The sequence below is a fragment of the Temnothorax nylanderi genome, unplaced genomic scaffold, assembly GCF_030848795.1.
Source record: "Temnothorax nylanderi isolate EJ_2023f unplaced genomic scaffold, tnyl_v1.0 TNYL_tig0053_pilon, whole genome shotgun sequence".
NCBI classification, from domain to species: domain Eukaryota; kingdom Metazoa; phylum Arthropoda; class Insecta; order Hymenoptera; family Formicidae; genus Temnothorax; species Temnothorax nylanderi.
In genome coordinates, this window is record NW_027249115.1 from 669,436 (window position 1) to 686,719 (window position 17,284).

At 41.3% G+C, this 17,284-nt stretch overlaps 1 protein-coding gene and 1 long non-coding RNA gene across 5 annotated transcripts in view; one reads left to right on the forward strand and one right to left on the reverse strand.

Moving 5' to 3' along the window:
• Positions 1-17,284, forward strand: part of LOC139772776 (uncharacterized) — a 156,049-nt gene that overhangs the window by 3,525 nt on the left and 135,240 nt on the right. The gene's annotated exons all lie outside the window — the stretch shown is intronic.
• LOC139772775 (uncharacterized) overlaps positions 7,530-17,284 on the reverse strand; it is a 156,092-nt gene continuing 146,337 nt past the window's right edge. For all 4 annotated transcript variants that reach the window (XM_071706695.1, XM_071706694.1, XM_071706693.1 and 1 more), the window contains one exon: positions 7,530-16,638. In XM_071706695.1, the coding sequence (XP_071562796.1) occupies positions 16,459-16,638 (180 nt within the window). In that variant the 3' untranslated portion in view covers positions 7,530-16,458. The remainder of the gene's footprint in view (positions 16,639-17,284) is intronic.

A 17,284-nucleotide genomic window follows, 5' to 3' on the forward strand; every position in this document is an offset into this window, starting at 1 on the left:
CCGCGCCTTATTACGAAAGCGAGCGATTTTTGTTTGCTCTCGCTCTGGAGGTGGCTAATTAATTCCCGGTTACACATTTACGAACTTGAAACGTAATAAAAAAGCCCCGGGGCGCGATACGATCTAGAAAGAGAAATTATTAGCTTCCTAGAAATTCATTAAGATCCATCGTTGCTCTTATTCGAAATTTTTTTTCTCTTTCGTTCATTTTATTAAATCTTATATTGGCGATATAGGCACGCTATCGCGCTAGCGATCTATTAATGCTACCGGTAATAATTACATTTGTTTGTACCGCGGTGGGATACTTGATAATATGTATTGCCCTTTATTGTAGCAAGCATTATATATAGCCGTTATTTATCTTCGAGTACTTTAATTACGTACCATCGTAACGTACATAACGGTGAATTAAAATGTAGTGTAACTTTGTCTATAGTGGAAAGCGGAGAAATTTCGATGAATAATTTCCTGTATCTCTCTCACTTTTTGAACTCTTGTCCCGCTTCGAATTTTTTTCAAACATCCTCGCGTGTCCGCGACATACGATCTTCGCGGGCAATTAGTTCCGTCGAAAGGGCAAACGAGGCAACCCTACCTCCTGACTTGTTGGCTTTTTGTCACGGCAATTAATATCACTTCACTATATTCCGAGGCAGTCGCGGGCAGCGCATAAATTCGTCGCTCGAATAATTTCGTACATAATTCAACCCTTTCCGTCATAACTCACGCTACCGCGGGGCACTGGCAAGTTGCTCCATCGTGCGCCGAGCGCACGGTGGTGACTCGCCCTGGTATGCTAACGACGCGCCGATGCAAATCGCGCGAGGCGTGGATCGCGCGAGATGAACAACAAACGAGACACGCGACTTCTTCACGGTGCGAGAGAATCGTTCCGGAAAAATTCGAGATAGAGTATATTCCGATCGTCGTGAATCACACGGAAGCCGCTCGCGGGCGAACTCTCGCAGCAGAGCGCAAAAAAAGGGACGTTTCTTCGCCTACCAAACACGATCGCTGCAATATCTTACGGTAGAGTTGCGCGATGGAATACGACGTAAACAAGTTAGAAACGGGTTTTGCCGCGCGAGATTCGTTGGCTGATGGATCGGCGATTGGAGGAGGAGATAGGAATCGCAGGAATCTGGCGAAGAAGATAGAATAAAAGAACGAAATAGAAGAAGGATAATAAGAAAACGAAGATGTAGAGCAAGCAACAGGGGAAAAAATAAACCGCATATTGCAATTTTTTTTAACAAAGCGAATTTTTAAGGAATTAAATTAGGTTTGCTAAAAAGGATGAGACTGGTTAAATTATTTTTGTTAATATGTATTGCGTTTATTAATATTTATCACGTTTCTCGGAGTTTTTCCGACGCAGGGAAAACATAAACACGCGCCGCGGGCAATATTTTTCTTAAATCTTCCTGCGGGCCATCTCGAGTCTTTTCACGGTCCGCTAGTAAAGTCTGGCGCAGCTGTTAAATCCAACAATTTTTCCATCGTCCGTAATATTCTTGGCAACCTTTTTGGCAAACGACGGACGAATGATGAGGCCGTCTTAATTTATTGTTATTATTCGTGCTATATAACTATAATTTAAGTTTCTATCGTATCTCTCGGTAGATTACTTGCTGATGTATGACTACTATTATGTAAGAACGTAGGAAATTGACGGTTATATACGCTGCAACCGCAAAGTATATCGACTTTAAAATCAAAATATAAAAGTAAAACAAAGAATTCGTAGTATTCGTAATCTTTCTGATAATTAATATGTTTCAGTTAATGTAATTACTCTTAAGATCAATTAAAATCAATTAAAATCAAAGTTATTTTATATAACACACATGCAGTTTATTATATCCTTATCGACTTTAATCTTCATAATACTTCTTAAATTAGTACTTTTATTATTTCTTAGCTTACTCTACTCCTCCTCCTCTTCTCCAGTATGGTCCTGCATTCAAGTTTCTCCCGATAGTCTTTCACGTTAAGCTCTCTCGAGTAACGATACCCGGAAAACAAGTATGTTTTCCATGCTGCGATATTATAATAATAGTAGTAATAATAATAACATCACCGTCTTTATTATCAGAACAAAGGACGAGCCATGGCATAATAGACGCTTTACGATACCATTTCCGCCCACGAACGCGCACATCCCCGGAACATCTCTCTAAGCTATTAGTGCTACCTTCGCAAAGTATACCTCGTTGCACAGTTACTCCGCTTTTAAGCGCTTCTAGACGACTTGTCTGCATTCAGCCATTTCAAGTCGAGGAGATTAGAAAAAGACGGTTACATTACAATGCAATGACTAAACTTTATAGATAAGGATAACCGCACAGAAAACGCTTTCGTTATTTGCATCATGAAGGATAGGATTATTCCGTATCTACTACATGTCTATCAGTATATTTTTGGCAAGATTTTTCATCTCATAATATATTAAAGAATTCGCAACAAAAACCTTTATTTCAAGGATGCAAAAAGCAACTTTATTAATAACTCGCGCACTTCCTTTTCTCAGTTTTATACGTATTTTTTTTTATCAGACTTCTATCCCTCACAAGACTATATCGATATCAGAGCAGCTGGAATTCGTTTTCCAATCGATTTCCCTGGTCGATGTACCCGCTAGTAAAAGAACTTCCTCCGACGCGACCTGTCTTCGCGACACCTGATTTACCGCACGTCGCGAGAAATGAATCACATTATCGGGCGCCTGGTCAGCCGGCCGCGACGATAGTCATGCTGCTGGAGAAAAAGCCGATAAAGCCACAGGCGACAGGCAGTCTAGCGATACGACGACTCGGCTTCTCCTTCCGTGTTCCACCGTGACCAACGTGTAGTGCGTTAACACGCGTATACGCGTCCCGCGATCGCGTACGCACGCACGCATGCACCTGTGTACACGCTCAAGCTCCGCATGTATCATTTCGCTCGCGAAACACTCACCTGGCACATATATCTGGCTACCGTGTTTATTCGGTCAGCTTTTCCGCGTGATTGAATGCCTCTTCCAGGCGTATCGGCTCGTCGCCAGCCAGCTTATCCGAAGACCATTGATTCTCGATGCGATCCGGAGTATCCTGATGAGATGGAAGGGTTGATGTAACGCTGTTACGTTCGAAGCCACTTAAGCTAGGATCTCGCTCGAGAACATTGTCGAGTAGAGAACATGTGCTAGGAACATGATTTGGAACCTCGTAATCCGATGAACATTGTTGTTAATTTTACGGCATTATTATTAGACCAGACTTATACTGCAACTTTGCGTTGTATTTTATCAAAGAGCACTATTTTTCTAAATATTTAAAATACTTTATGTGGTAATTGTCAATGTTACTTTTAGAAAAACGGCTATATATTTACTAATTATTGCACTTTTATTATTTTGATTACCGTCACTAATGATCATAGTGAAGGGTTAATTGCTATTCATTTCCTTTAAAGACTACAACGATTGCTATAGACCTTCACTATCCATATAAATTTTATAAAAGATTTATCGTTTCGAATGTGATGCCTGATTATCGCGATACGATAGATCAATCAACCAACACAATCACAAACCGATGATTCATCGTACCGTTTTACACGTGAGTTAGTAGATAAAATTCTATGCCACTTACGTTGCACGTAAAGATCGCAGCTCTTTATCAGACGTTTTCCGATAAGCGCCACCGGTGCGCGACACTTTTTACTTGTGCATTGTTTGCAAGACCGTAGATATGTACATCACTGATTTAAAAAAACGGCGTGACTCATGATTTTATCGTGTCCACGGAAGCCAATCCTGAATTTCTTTACTTTCATGAGTCGTGTACTCGTTGCTGACTGTAAGCAACGATATTTATTACATCATATTTCGCAAGCGTTTTATATTATAAAAAATGTCAAAATAAATTTAAAGTGATGAATTTTATACACACACAGAAACGTATGATGCCTTTTCTACCGCACGTGATAGACATATATTAGATACGGAATAATCCTATCCTTCATGCTGCAAACAACGACCGAAAGCGTTTTCTGCGCACGCGGTTATCCTTATCTATAAAGTTAGTCATCGTATTGTAATGTAACCGCACCATCGTCACGTTCGCCACTTTGAATCATCTTAGATCCTGGCCCAGTTTCATGTGTCGCGCGATACAAAATACTAACACTTATACAAAACACCTGACGTACGCAGAAAATAAGGCACGAGCGAGAGCGGAGGAAATCCGTGCAGTGTCCGCGACGCAATAAGTCGCGTGTTAAGTCATTTGCGATTTTTTGTCCGATCGCACGTTGCAACGGTGACTGTTTACTATTGCAACGCAACGGGGGAAAGTATGATCGTTAACATTGACCCGTATTCTCGCCGTTGTATCTAACATCGCTTGCATATAACGCCTGTGATTCTCGAAGTTATCGTGTGTCTGTTAACAGACTCTGTTATTTAAACTTTTAATATACATTCTGATATTATTACATGTCCAATAGGACATGAACTTAAACATAGCTTTTGGAATTTCGTTAACTATTTTTCAAGTTTCACAAATAATGTTGTTCTCATTAAGAGCCTACTTTTTTTCCCACGCGGTTCGAACTTAATAAATGATCAAGAACAATTAATCACCGATCCATTCAAATGCTCTGAACTATCGAGCGCGTTGCTCCTTTTCCGTAAGAGCGGTTTCGCGCACGCATCGCCTGAGTTTCGCGCGTAAAGCTCGCCATCCTCGGTTCATCTGCGAAACACGTAATCCGCGTTTAATATCCGCGCGTCGCTTATCCGCGGACAAAAGCAATGACGTTCATATTTCACGGGCCAAAGGGCTACCAATAAAGGGCTAACCGCCACCACTAATGCCTGACACGCGCCCTTTTGTGACTGACTGCCCATTGTTTCTTTCGTAGCGATGTCTAATCGGACGGAAGCCGCGATCTTCCTCTCGCCGGGCCAAATACGTAAAAATCTTTATTTGATAGTACGACGCGGTGCGGCCAGTGGAAAATGTCGACACGTGCACTCATTTCACACCGTACGACGATTAAAGAAACGGGGCGATATGTATTTTTTGTGGATGTTTCACACAAAGCTGCGCAAAAACTGCTCGTGCATAACGCGCGTATATTGTTTAGCTAATAAAAAATTATTAACGTTGCATATATGATTACGCTTGTGTGAAAGTTAAAGTGGAAAATACCTTATCTCATGTATCCGAGTTTTATATGGGGAGTAAATTGATTGCAAATAATTAAGCCCTGTAGAAGTGTCATGTAGAGACGTAGGGGCGAGTTTGTTCAGATTCATCTATCGCAAAAACCTCGATGAATATCTAAATAACAGTCCCTAAAAACGCGTAACAGATTGCACCACCATCAAGCAAAATCGCAGCCCCTGCCAAATCACCGGCGTCTATCGACGTCGCACCTGCACCCTGCGCACATTTCCGCGTGGAAAAATATGACACGCGTATAACCGCGCGAAAGGCTCGACACTAGAACGAAAATCGTTGGCCAATCGTCGGCACAGGAGCAGGACGAAAAACGCCGAAATACACGCAGGACGAGGGAGGGACAGTAGTACGAGCGGTTGGGCTCAAACTGGTTCGCGAATGTATGCAAATAGAAATGTAATCTGGTGTCAGCGGCGCGACCAATAATGTCAATCAAACGCACTGGTGGCCGAAAGCCAACAATGGGGAATTGGCGAGCGAGTATATGGCCCAGAGCGAATATGCAGTATGTAAATGTTGTCATATCAATGGGGATCTGCATATGGATGCACGCCAGATATACCGTCGCTTCTCTACCCGGTGACACGCGCGTTTTGGCGACATGTGCACTCGGTTTAACTCCCGCTTGCCACCCCCGTTGCGATGCACCGCACACTTTCGTAGTTTCCTCCGTCCTCCATCCTCCATCCTACGATTCCCGTGAATATCGCGCGCGCAGCGATGCAACGCATCGGCGCGCGGGTTTGCGAATGCATTTTTCATTTACGCCCCGACCGAACGCGCTTTTGCCTTGTTTGCACGCAGTTTCCGAATTGATCGAGGATGAACGGCGGTATTAAAGATGAGAAGAAAAATATTCTTCGAAAAGGATATTTATTGCCCGAGACACATTACCATCGAGATTATTAAAAAATATAATCGAATTACTTTAAAAAAAGATTTAATTAGAATACGTGGACTTAACTGAAAAAAGTTATCTTTTATTTATGCTTTTAAGAGAGAGACCATCTACAAGTTTTGAGTCAAAGCTTGTAGATGATCTCCATGTTCGCAGTAATAAAAAGTAATTTTTGACCATCGCATATGTATGAGTGCAATACGATATTTTTTCAACAGGAGAGACTATATGTAGAAAATAATTGATAGTTTGCGCATTCAGTTAAACCTATTGTTTCACATTGATCACTGTAGTTTCCATAGCTCGCTATTCCAATTGTGTATTCTCGCTTTATTCGACTTTCCGCACCTGCGTTTCCGATATATATAGCCGACGTTATTAAAAACATGGCGAAGCGTTGCCAATGTTTTCTACGTATGCTGTTGCATCGACGTCATTTTTTTTCAGTTACACGTCGGACGTGCGCGCTCTCTTGTTTGCTGTTGTTGCGGATCGAGTTAATCCGTGGAGAAACACCGCGAGCGAAAATCGCGACAGAAATGAGGATTGAAAGGGGGGAATTCACGGGATGCATATGCTTGGCGGCATATATGCACGCTCGTTATTCAATACCACCGATACGCAATTCTCCAGTGCAGCGCAATCTGCAAATGCGGTACGCCAGAATCTCCCTAATGATAAAATTTGCACAATGCGTTACCATCGCGTATTGATTTCGTCTTTATTTTCAAAAGTTATTTTCAGGCATAAAAAGCTATTTAACGCATAACAATATTGCAGTTATCTTATTCCGCCATAGAGATACACATATACGTTGGAAGACATTAGTAGCTTCCGTCTCGTTAATATTTCAATTTGCCGATTTGCATGTACCGTTGTCTACGCTCGTTACAAAGCAATTGCCACGCTCTAATCTGGTATACAGAACGCAACCAACGTCTTGCGGTTCGCATTAGATTCAGAACACTGAATAGAACGGAGCACAACGCTCGATTGGTTTGCGGTCGCATCCCTTAGTAATGAGCCTCGCAGATGGCACGTCTCAGGAAACCCATTAGAACGATTCTAAATGCCATGATCAATCCGCGTAGATCGATACGAATTGGACAATCAAGAACGTTATATAAAGTATAAAGCTATAATAATAATAAATTGAAATTAAAACTTTTTACTCTCTATCTCTATACTTTATTATATTAAATACAAAATATATACTATATTTGGGTTATTTATTCGTTTGTTTATATTATATAACTCGGAATAAAAATTTTCTCTGATTTTGCAGCGTCTTACAATGAAACAAATGATATACGATCATATAAGTATAACGCAAGATGTCAAAAGATAGGTCTAGGAAAAGGAACGGTATGGTAACGTATAATGCAAAGACGCACATGTTAATGCTTTCGGCGTGTTCACATTTATTCAATAGAAAAATCAAAAAGTACAATAATGATACGGCGACGCATAAGTGGCCACCGTCGCAATCGACGTTGCGTAACGTTATGATATATCGATAACTATATAAAAGTGAAAAAATCTGTACAATGAAAGACATGCGGGTAGCGGAGAGATGTCCCCGTCCCTTTGCGAACTCCCAATGGTCGACGTCGCGCCTCGAAGGCGCCGTGTCACGAGAGAAACGAGCGTGAAAGGGAGAAGAACAAAAGTGTAGTCGAGTAAGTCGGGCACGTTGAAGCGGCGGCTTTCAAGGCGCTCCATCGACCGACGGTCGGGCAGCGGACGCGAGAGCGATTCGTAAAAATAATCGACCATGGGGAGTGGTAATGTTTACAAAATATTAAGATTACAATGATAATAATAATCATAATAATGATGATATTAATATTAATATAATATTAATAATAATAATAATATAATAATAAATCCGGTAATAATAATAATAATCTATCAATAGATAATAGATAATAATGATAGACGTTCGCACATAGTACTTAAAATCATACTCAATAAAATTAATAACACGAAAAATTGTCATAAACTAAAATCAAAAGTAATCGATAACATATGGTATATGTAATGACTTATGATAGCACAGCATCGTATGATTAGATCCGCACGCCGGCCACGCATCGGCTCCTCGCTACGCGTATCACTTTCATCGTTCACTTTCGAACTCATGCGTGATAATCGGAGCGTTCCTCGAATACGGTTTCCCGAGAGAAGCCGAGGCGTGTACCAACGATCGCGCGACCATACATTCGTTTAAAACTAAAAACACCGATACAGCGCGAAAGAGAAGAGGAGGATGTAAAGAGAGGAGAAGAGACAAGAGGGAAGAGTAACAGTAGGGGGAAAAAACTAGAAAGAAAGAAACAAAGTACGAGCGAATATTCTCCATATTCTGCGTAGATTGTTACGGCGCGGCAGTCCTTGCTCCCGTCGAAGAGACAGGAAGAAACGAGCACGGAGGAGGATGTTCTGGCTCTCCTCTACACCTTGAGAACACTCCCGGGCTGCTCAGAGAGCGACCAAGCTCCGCGTCTTAAGCCGAAATTTAATTGGAGGCGAGGAGAAACGAAAAAAGAGAGGAGGGTAAAGTCGAGTTGGGAGAGAAGACGTGAAGAGTGACGAAGGGGAGAAGTGGATCGTTACGAAAGAATCGGGACTAATAAAGGAGACAAAAAAAAGAGTCAAAACTAAAACAAAACAAATCAACAGTATTCTGCTCTCTTTCGCTTACATCTGCACTAAGGAGGGGAGATTATTACATAATACCATATATTTGTATAATATATATCACGTGACCGCCGTACATCTTCCGTCCAATCACTCGCATCGGGATATTCGAAGCAAAACGAAAGATATACATATACATATATATCTAAAAATAAAAAAACAAAAGAAAAAAATATACGGACACGCGTATAGCATCATCAATATCGCGAAATATCGATAGAAAAAAAAACGAAAAGAAAAAGGACAGCACCTCAAGCGTCGTGCAAGCGCTCGCATCATTTCCCTCCTCATTTATTTGGTCGCTTCTTTGGATTGGTCAGCTGGACGAAAATTGATTGACGAGATGTATTGTCTTTACCGTTATATTTATGTTTCCTTTTATCTCTATGTGTATGTACACATAAAGATCGTATTCCTTTGACAGTCTTTTACAATCTGATTACGATTTTTCTGTGTTAGAATTATTTGCAGTCCAGACTCTATCACAAGGCAGCTGCGAGCTTTACATACGACTTGAGAGACTCCATAACGCCCGTCCTAGGAGAAATTCTAACGGTTAAAATTTCTTCTTTTTGTTATCAAGAGTTATTCTGTTTTTCTCTCTCACTCTCGCTCTCTTTCTCTCTGTTCCCCTGTCATACGATCTCACGCACGCTCGGTCGATCCAAGTTTCTTCTCTCTCTTTCTTTCTTTCTGTCGTTTTCTCTTTTTCTCGCAAATAACGAATAGATCGCGGCGGTCTATATGGTCCACGGGACATTTGGCTACAGGTAACGTATTTTGTAGGCATTCGGAGTTTATAAACTTCTTGCTATTTTTAAGTGGAATACAAAAGATTACATAGCGCAGGGATAGGCAAAGGCGGTCCGCCGAGTGTGACTCGCTCGCTTTTCGCTTTGATCCGATTAACGTTTCACAAAAAATGACGAATAGTATACGCAAAATGTGGAGAGCAAATTTGCATCAAATACAGTACACAAATATGTAAAACGCTGAATATTAAGTATATTAACATTGTTATTGGAATATTTTCCAAGAAAGAGATTTTCCCCAGCAATTACAATAGCGAAAAAGTTGATAATTAAAGGATTCGTCAAGAATAAAAGGATATTTGTGTCATGTTTGTATATTTGACAGCTCATAATATAAATTATAATATGCGAGACATAAGACGACATAATCGCGCGAATTAAGAATTAGCGGACAAGATTAAATTGCGGTGCGTATTTCGGACATCGAACGAGAGAGTCACCCCGAGAGACCCTTAGAAAAGCGGGGGTTTCCAAGTGGCACGCGTCAAACGATCGATCTATCAATCGGAGTTGCGGGTCACTGCTGCGTGTCCCAACATACTCCGCTAAGGAGAACAAAACCGTGAGCGACGGTTGGCACCTGACTGTGGCTGGAGCGACAGAATAATCGCGAATAATTCCCTTACTTCTAAACACGAGTACTACTACACATTCGAAGAACGTACAACAGTCAATTTATGGCAAACTTATACAGTCTGAGCAAATAAAATTTCTCATAAGGTCTTAGACGATTATAATAGTACTAAGGGCAAGTGTATGTCCATGTATGTTACGTGTATCGTGTAACTGTATATGTATATGTGTGTATACACACATGTAATTATATGTGTACAACGAGTTCTTGCTTCGATACATTCATTTTTATGTGTTATTTAAACCGGGGCTTGCCCACACTCGCCGTAAAAGCGCGAGAAGAGTGCCGATTGGAACGAAAAGATCACAATCGATCGCGACCAAGTCCTGCCCCGGTTTAAATACTGCTGCAAAGATCAAATATCTCCCGCGCATTATTACAATAATTTATTACTGTTGGAGATGGTCTTTTATGGAGACAAGTGCGTCAGACGCGATGTCTCTCAATCGAGACGGCCGCTCTTCGTCTCGCGTCTCGCGTCGAGCAATATCCTGTGGGGAGTCCTGTCAAAGGACTGCCATCACAGCGAGCGAACCCGAGAGAGCCTCGCCCCTGATGCTTTCGAACTCGGTACTTCGGGATCATGTTTATAGAAGAGGTGAGAGAATCGCGGGAGGAAGGGGGATTGATCAATTATTTAAAACAAAAAATATATATATATTTGTAAATATATATGTATATATGTATATATATATATATATATATGTATGTATGTAGAGGGGAAAATCTCGATCTTAGAAAATATGCGTTAAACAAAAATACACGAATCTCAATGGTTGGTCCGATAAGACTAGTCGATTATTTCTTTACAGCGCCGGGGAGTTTGAGACCTCGAGCTTTTATATGTTTTGCGAGTATAATAATAGAAATAATAATAATCAGTAATAAGAATAATAATAATCAGTGATCGTGCTATATAGGTGATTACTGAGTGCGAACGCAGCGATAAAGTTTTCGTTGTTATAAACCTAGTTATCCGAATAAGATCGCTACAACAACGTCCCTCGTCTTCCCTCGCGTCCAATATAATGTTTATCTCTCTTTAACCGCTTAATTCTATCTTTAACTAACTGAGGTACGGCCAATCGAGCACCGATGCCATTCGTTTTGATGAGCCGTGTTGAGAGAGGAAAAAAGATGTGAGAAAGAGAGAGAAACAGGTTTCTCTGCACGCGGATGGGCGGAAACGAACGGCGTCGGCCGCTGAATTCGCCTAACAATCGATACCTCCGAGAGATCATATGAAAGATTTATTAAGATACACTTATAACTTTACTTTTACAAACTAACGCGCGCGCAAACGCGTACTATAAAAATTAAGAAAAAAAGAAAAAACAGAACAAGGTGGGAGAAGAAAGAAATGCAATAAGAGGCGCAACCTCAGTTATAGTTGCGAAAATACGTTTAGATCGTGTCTCCGAGGGTTTTTTCTTGTTCACGGAAAGGGGGGAAAAGGATATATCATAGTATTCCGTATGATTATTCTTTATAATAATCGGATATTTAATTAATAATTACGAGATCACAGTGACGCTTTGACGCGCGGGGATCTCGGATGGGCGGGCTGCATCTACTGCTGGTCCTTTTTTTGTCAGATTTCGTGTTTGAACGTATTGAAAATTGCGAATACACATGCATGCTCCAGACTGCTCCATTAAACGCAAGAAGATCCTCGAGAAGACCGCTTTTCTCGTGTTTTCCTACGTTGTTCCAAAAATGTGTCTAAATTAATCCTGTGTTAAGCTCTCGAGTAAGCGTATCAACAGCCTGCCCCCCACGATCCACATAGTCACAGTTACAGCTTATTTCCCACCTTCGACCTACGTCCATCGAATACCTCCATCAATCTCCGAAGAACCATCGTCTCCACTACCCTTAACACCACCTCTCCGTTATACTTTCTCCGGGCTCGCGCCCCTTCGAAATATACAATTCTCTCCATCAGGTTATCTCTCGAAACAGTAATATCCCCAACTATACCATTTAAAATATATATATTTTATATATATATATACATATATGTCTTCCATTATATATATACTTTTATATACGTTTATTCATATATCGTTACTATACTCTCAATATGGCTGACTACTACCTAAGTGCTTCTACAGAGCAATTAATTCTAGAAAACGAACAAAAAAAGGTGAAAAAAATAAACATACCGGGAAAGAAACCTTAGGTCATTACTGCGTTTTCGGCCCCGAGAGAAGCGACTATGTACATGCGCCGTATTTTCTCACTTTCAATTTTCCTCCGACACACACACATACATACATATATATATATATATATATATATATATACATATATATATATATATGTATATATTGCGTGTATATATCCGCCCCCGAGCCATAAATGGCGGGGGCTCGCGAATTCGCTCTGCCTTTCCCTATCTACGAAGTAAAAGGATTAAATGGCCGCGACCTTTTTTAGGCCGTCTCGCGTCTCATTTCACCGCGCTGCAGGAAAACAGGAATTTTCCCTTTGGTCGGAATGCAATGCAACAACCTCCACCGAGAAAGAGTTGCCCTCTTAGCTCGTGGTTTGGGTCCCGCGATACAATGACGAATACTAGCTATATCAAATATGTATACATGATAATCTTGTACCTTTGCGTGCTCTCTCCGTGAAAGGAGCAAGCTGCACAGAGGAAACCCGATCGAAGATTGGAAATTCTACCGACTGCGGGAAGCTAATCACCGTTGAATCTAGATAATCCTTCTCGCGACATTTGTTAATAGTTCTGATAGTTGAATCTGATGTTCGATTATTGGCACGAATATTATTCAAATTTTGATAATTCGATCAAATTTTGGCACGCTGATGTAGGAGGCGAAAGTTTTGAATAAATATAACAAAGAATTTCGTCGATGTAAAATTGTAAATACAATTTAGTTAAATAAAATTTGAATTCCATAAGAAAGAGTTTAATTTAAAACTTTGTAATTTAATATCTAATGGATATTTTAGTAACTTTTAAGTAGATATTTAAAAAAATGCAGTCAATTATTTATTATGTATAAAAATTACGGATGAATTCGTTAAATGTGCATTTTTTTAGATGATAATTCAATTTACGTATGCATTGTTTGATAATCTCGATATGTGCTAGATTCAACGGTGACCTGCGTTCCGCGGAACTGGATCTGAGTTCCTGATGATGAGAAATGGCTTGCGAAAACACGACAGAATGAAGCGTTATGCGATGTGAAAATACGAAGACTCTACAATCCGCGCGTATTAAGATTAGAACAACGCATTAGCTTTCTCGCCGTGTATAACGCTCTTCTTACAGCGCGTACCAAATACTCGTATTCCCTTAAATACCTTTGTCTCAACGACGCTAACTATTTTCGCGTTTAGAGATTACGTGTTATGGACATCGACATTATTGACTTTCCACAAAGCCGCTCCGTTTGGAAGCGTCTGGCGAGGATTTGCTTATCTCGAAATGGCAGTAATATATATATATATATATGTATTCCGCCCGCGCGTATATATTTATCTCAAAACGCGGCCCTATTAGACGGTAGAAAAATCGGTATTGCCTACAAATAAATACTATAGATCTACACACTGGAATACTTCGACGGAATAACGTCACGATCATCCTAACAATAGGGAGACAAAGGAAAACGCAATAGACTTGCACTCGGGGAGAAGAGAAAGCGCGGCAGGGACGCAGGGACGACTGTACAGCAGCCTCGATAGTTTTGGTCTCGATAGTTTAAAACCGAACGAGAAAGCCCAAGGATTGTTTTTCTACCCCCTCACTCGTTAGGCTAGCCCTTCTGCCGTTTCTACCTAGAACCCTAAGAGAAATCGCAAAACGAGAAGGCTCGAGCCCGCTCGCCCGTGAAAATTGAGACTCTGGATCGTCGAGCGAACACAACACACGATTCTTACCAATACACGCTAAGTTCGAGATCAGAGATTACGTTACTTTACGTTATGTTACGTCGCGCACAACAGAACAGTGAAGAACTGTCGTCGATAAACATGGAATTGCGAAGCAGGGAAATGAAACGGAGGGGATCGCGTAGAAGATTGAGGATAGGTGAGTTAGAGCCAGAGAATCGATAGACAGTTTTTGTCGATAGAAGAAAGAAGATAGAAACGGGAAAGAGGGAAAGAGAAGGATAGACAAGTTAGAAAGGGCACAGGGGAAAGAAGGAGGTATTCCTTCCGATGTGCCACGAAAGGCGTCTCGCATGTCACGAGGGCGCCTACTAATAGCTAAGCTACCGGAGATCATTTGAAAACTGTCCACGGGAGTCGCAGCTAGCCAATCAAGATGCTGCGATCCTCGGCCTATCGATTATCTACTTTAATTATTATAACATCGACTTATTACTGAGTTTTTATTACTTTAGATAAATCCTCTATGCATATACAAGTTTGCTCCCCTGTCTCCATCTTACGTCCTCGCTCGTCCCCTATCCTCTTAACATTTTTGGAATCGTCGTTATCCCTCTCGACGTCTCTTTATATACATATATTCCGCTCACGCACCGTAGACGTCTGGCGAGGCCGATCGATCGTAACTATGAATTGATTGTAATTCAGTTGAAACAGGTCCGTTGGTTAGGCTCGTGATATTGTCAAACGTATTAAAAAATCTTCGTTGTCTCGTTCCGAGGAAATTTACGATAAGCAAGCCTCGCGAAACATCGTCGTGGCGCGGCGTCGTTAAAAAATCTTGGACAAGAATTGCTCCGTCGACCGCTACCGGTCGGGGAACCGCGTTATCTACAAGCCACATATCGAAAAGTAGTCTTTCTATACCTTGGCGAGATCAAGAGAGGGACGGACGCGCGAAGAGAAGACAGAGAATTGGGGGGCGTATGGTCCGCCCTCTCTCGCTCCCATATAATCACACTACTTTATTTAATTCTCTTTATTTATCCGTAATGAGATCATCATTTGATTATTGGGTTTAATCCTCTTTGGATCTCGTCCTTAGTTTCCCCCGTCACCCTTAATACCTCCCTCCTCGTGTCTCGGGTCCGATCGCCACATAATACGCAATTCTATTATTCTCGCCCGGGTTATCTTCCCTCTCCCCCCTCCCCCCCCCCCCAAAAAGCTCCCGTCCTTCGTCTTTCGCCTACGAATTCACAGGGCGAACTATCGGCACGAACAAATAGCTACGTACGAAAATAACTCCTGCATCGCGCGAGAATGCACTTGTACTTCGACGTCGCTGTTCCGCCGTTGCTAATCCTCGCTTCGTCATCCGCGGCAATCACAGTCACAATTTATCGATAGCACGCAGTTCTCGACAAATAGCAATCAAGTAAATAGATTGAGTCGATTCTCCAGTCGACGTCGACTTTTAATCAATAGAAAATAATTAAAACCTTTTTTGGAATCTCGTAGCCAATTTTCTAAAGATCTCTTAAAGATCTTTTTATATAAATTTTACCCGTTTGTCCCTGAGGAGGGATAAAGGGGAATATATTTAGTAGAGAGCAACTATGATTCGTCAACTCAATCATCATTATTATTATTATCAATTATCACAATCATCAATATAAAAAATTATTATAAAATCAATCCATTATCATCATTATCAATTACCAATTATTAATTGTCAATTATCAACTACCAGATAAATCGATTATTATAATCGATTATCAATCATCAAATTAATCAGAATCGTCAATTATAAAGAAATCAGAAGCACGCCGCAGAAGCAAATAATTATCACTACTTTCATCGTCATGATCAAAGATATTAATATTTTATATGCAGTCACATGGTCCCTCAGGAACCGATCAAAGTCGATCAAGCGCATTCTCGCGTAGCCGCGCAACGCAAACGCGAAATACAAAGACAGACAATATAAAGTTACAATTGTGTTATCGGAATGGATGTTCAAACAAGAGAACGGTTCGCCTTTCCGACGCGTTCTACCTCAATTAAATCCATTATCCGATCACATAGAGAGATCCGGAGTATGCGCCATGGACTGCCTCCTCTTCCTCCTCCTTCTCTCGAGACGATCCGTCCAGAGAATTCCACACAGGACTTCCGCGATCGCAGAAGGAAAGGAGTTGCCGGCGGTCCGTCCGTTCCATTTTAGTGGCTTCCAATATCGCCGTTCTAGCTACCGACGCAATCGTCGATCGAGCCCGCAGGGTCATCCAGAACGGTTGGGCGAGATCGACGCATCTATCGCAAGCGGGAGACGAGTCTCCAGCCAAGGTATAGAGCTACCGTTGCCCAAAGGGTCTCTCGCAGCGGCGTCGGAATCAACAGCGATAGCAGACTGTCGGTGGACGACGAGTTGCTGTTGCGACCGTTGGACAAACCTGGACCGATCATCGGTAGTGGCGATTTCTCGATCTCGGACTGCAACAATAAGTAAACAACATCGTTCAGTATTGCTCGGTATCCTTGTTCGATTTTAACAGAGTGAAACATTGCTAAAATTTAATATTCGGAGTATTGCTATTGATCTGTTAATCTTAAAAATAATGTAAGATATTATTATGAAGTGCGAGCATATAGAAAATATGCAGATAGAAAAGATGTGTCCAAATTGCATACTGACATACATGAAGCCCGTAAGAAAAATAAAATAGATTAAGTGCAACGATATTTGCGACAGTTAGGTCGCAATGCCGTTAAATATCTCTGTGAAAATGGATATCCAAACGGTAAACGGACGTAACAAGATTCCAATACTGTCGCGAAGATTTGGCGAAAACGACTTGTCGTAAGTTTCTCCTCGTTGTAGTAGATCCGGGGAGTTGGAGAATGGTACAGGAAGGAACAACGGTCGACGCGCGGGGTTAAGGTTCCTAATTGGGAATGTCCTAATTGGACGGAATTACCGACGATCCGGCACTCTTCTGCGGCTTAGCCTTCGGTGGAAAAAAAGGAGGAAAATGCGACGCGGTCGTTTTATCGAGTCCCCTTATCCCGACGAATTTACACGGAGAAACGACGATGGCGTTGCAAGAGGGGAAATATCGCGTCGCTAAAATCTCCAACG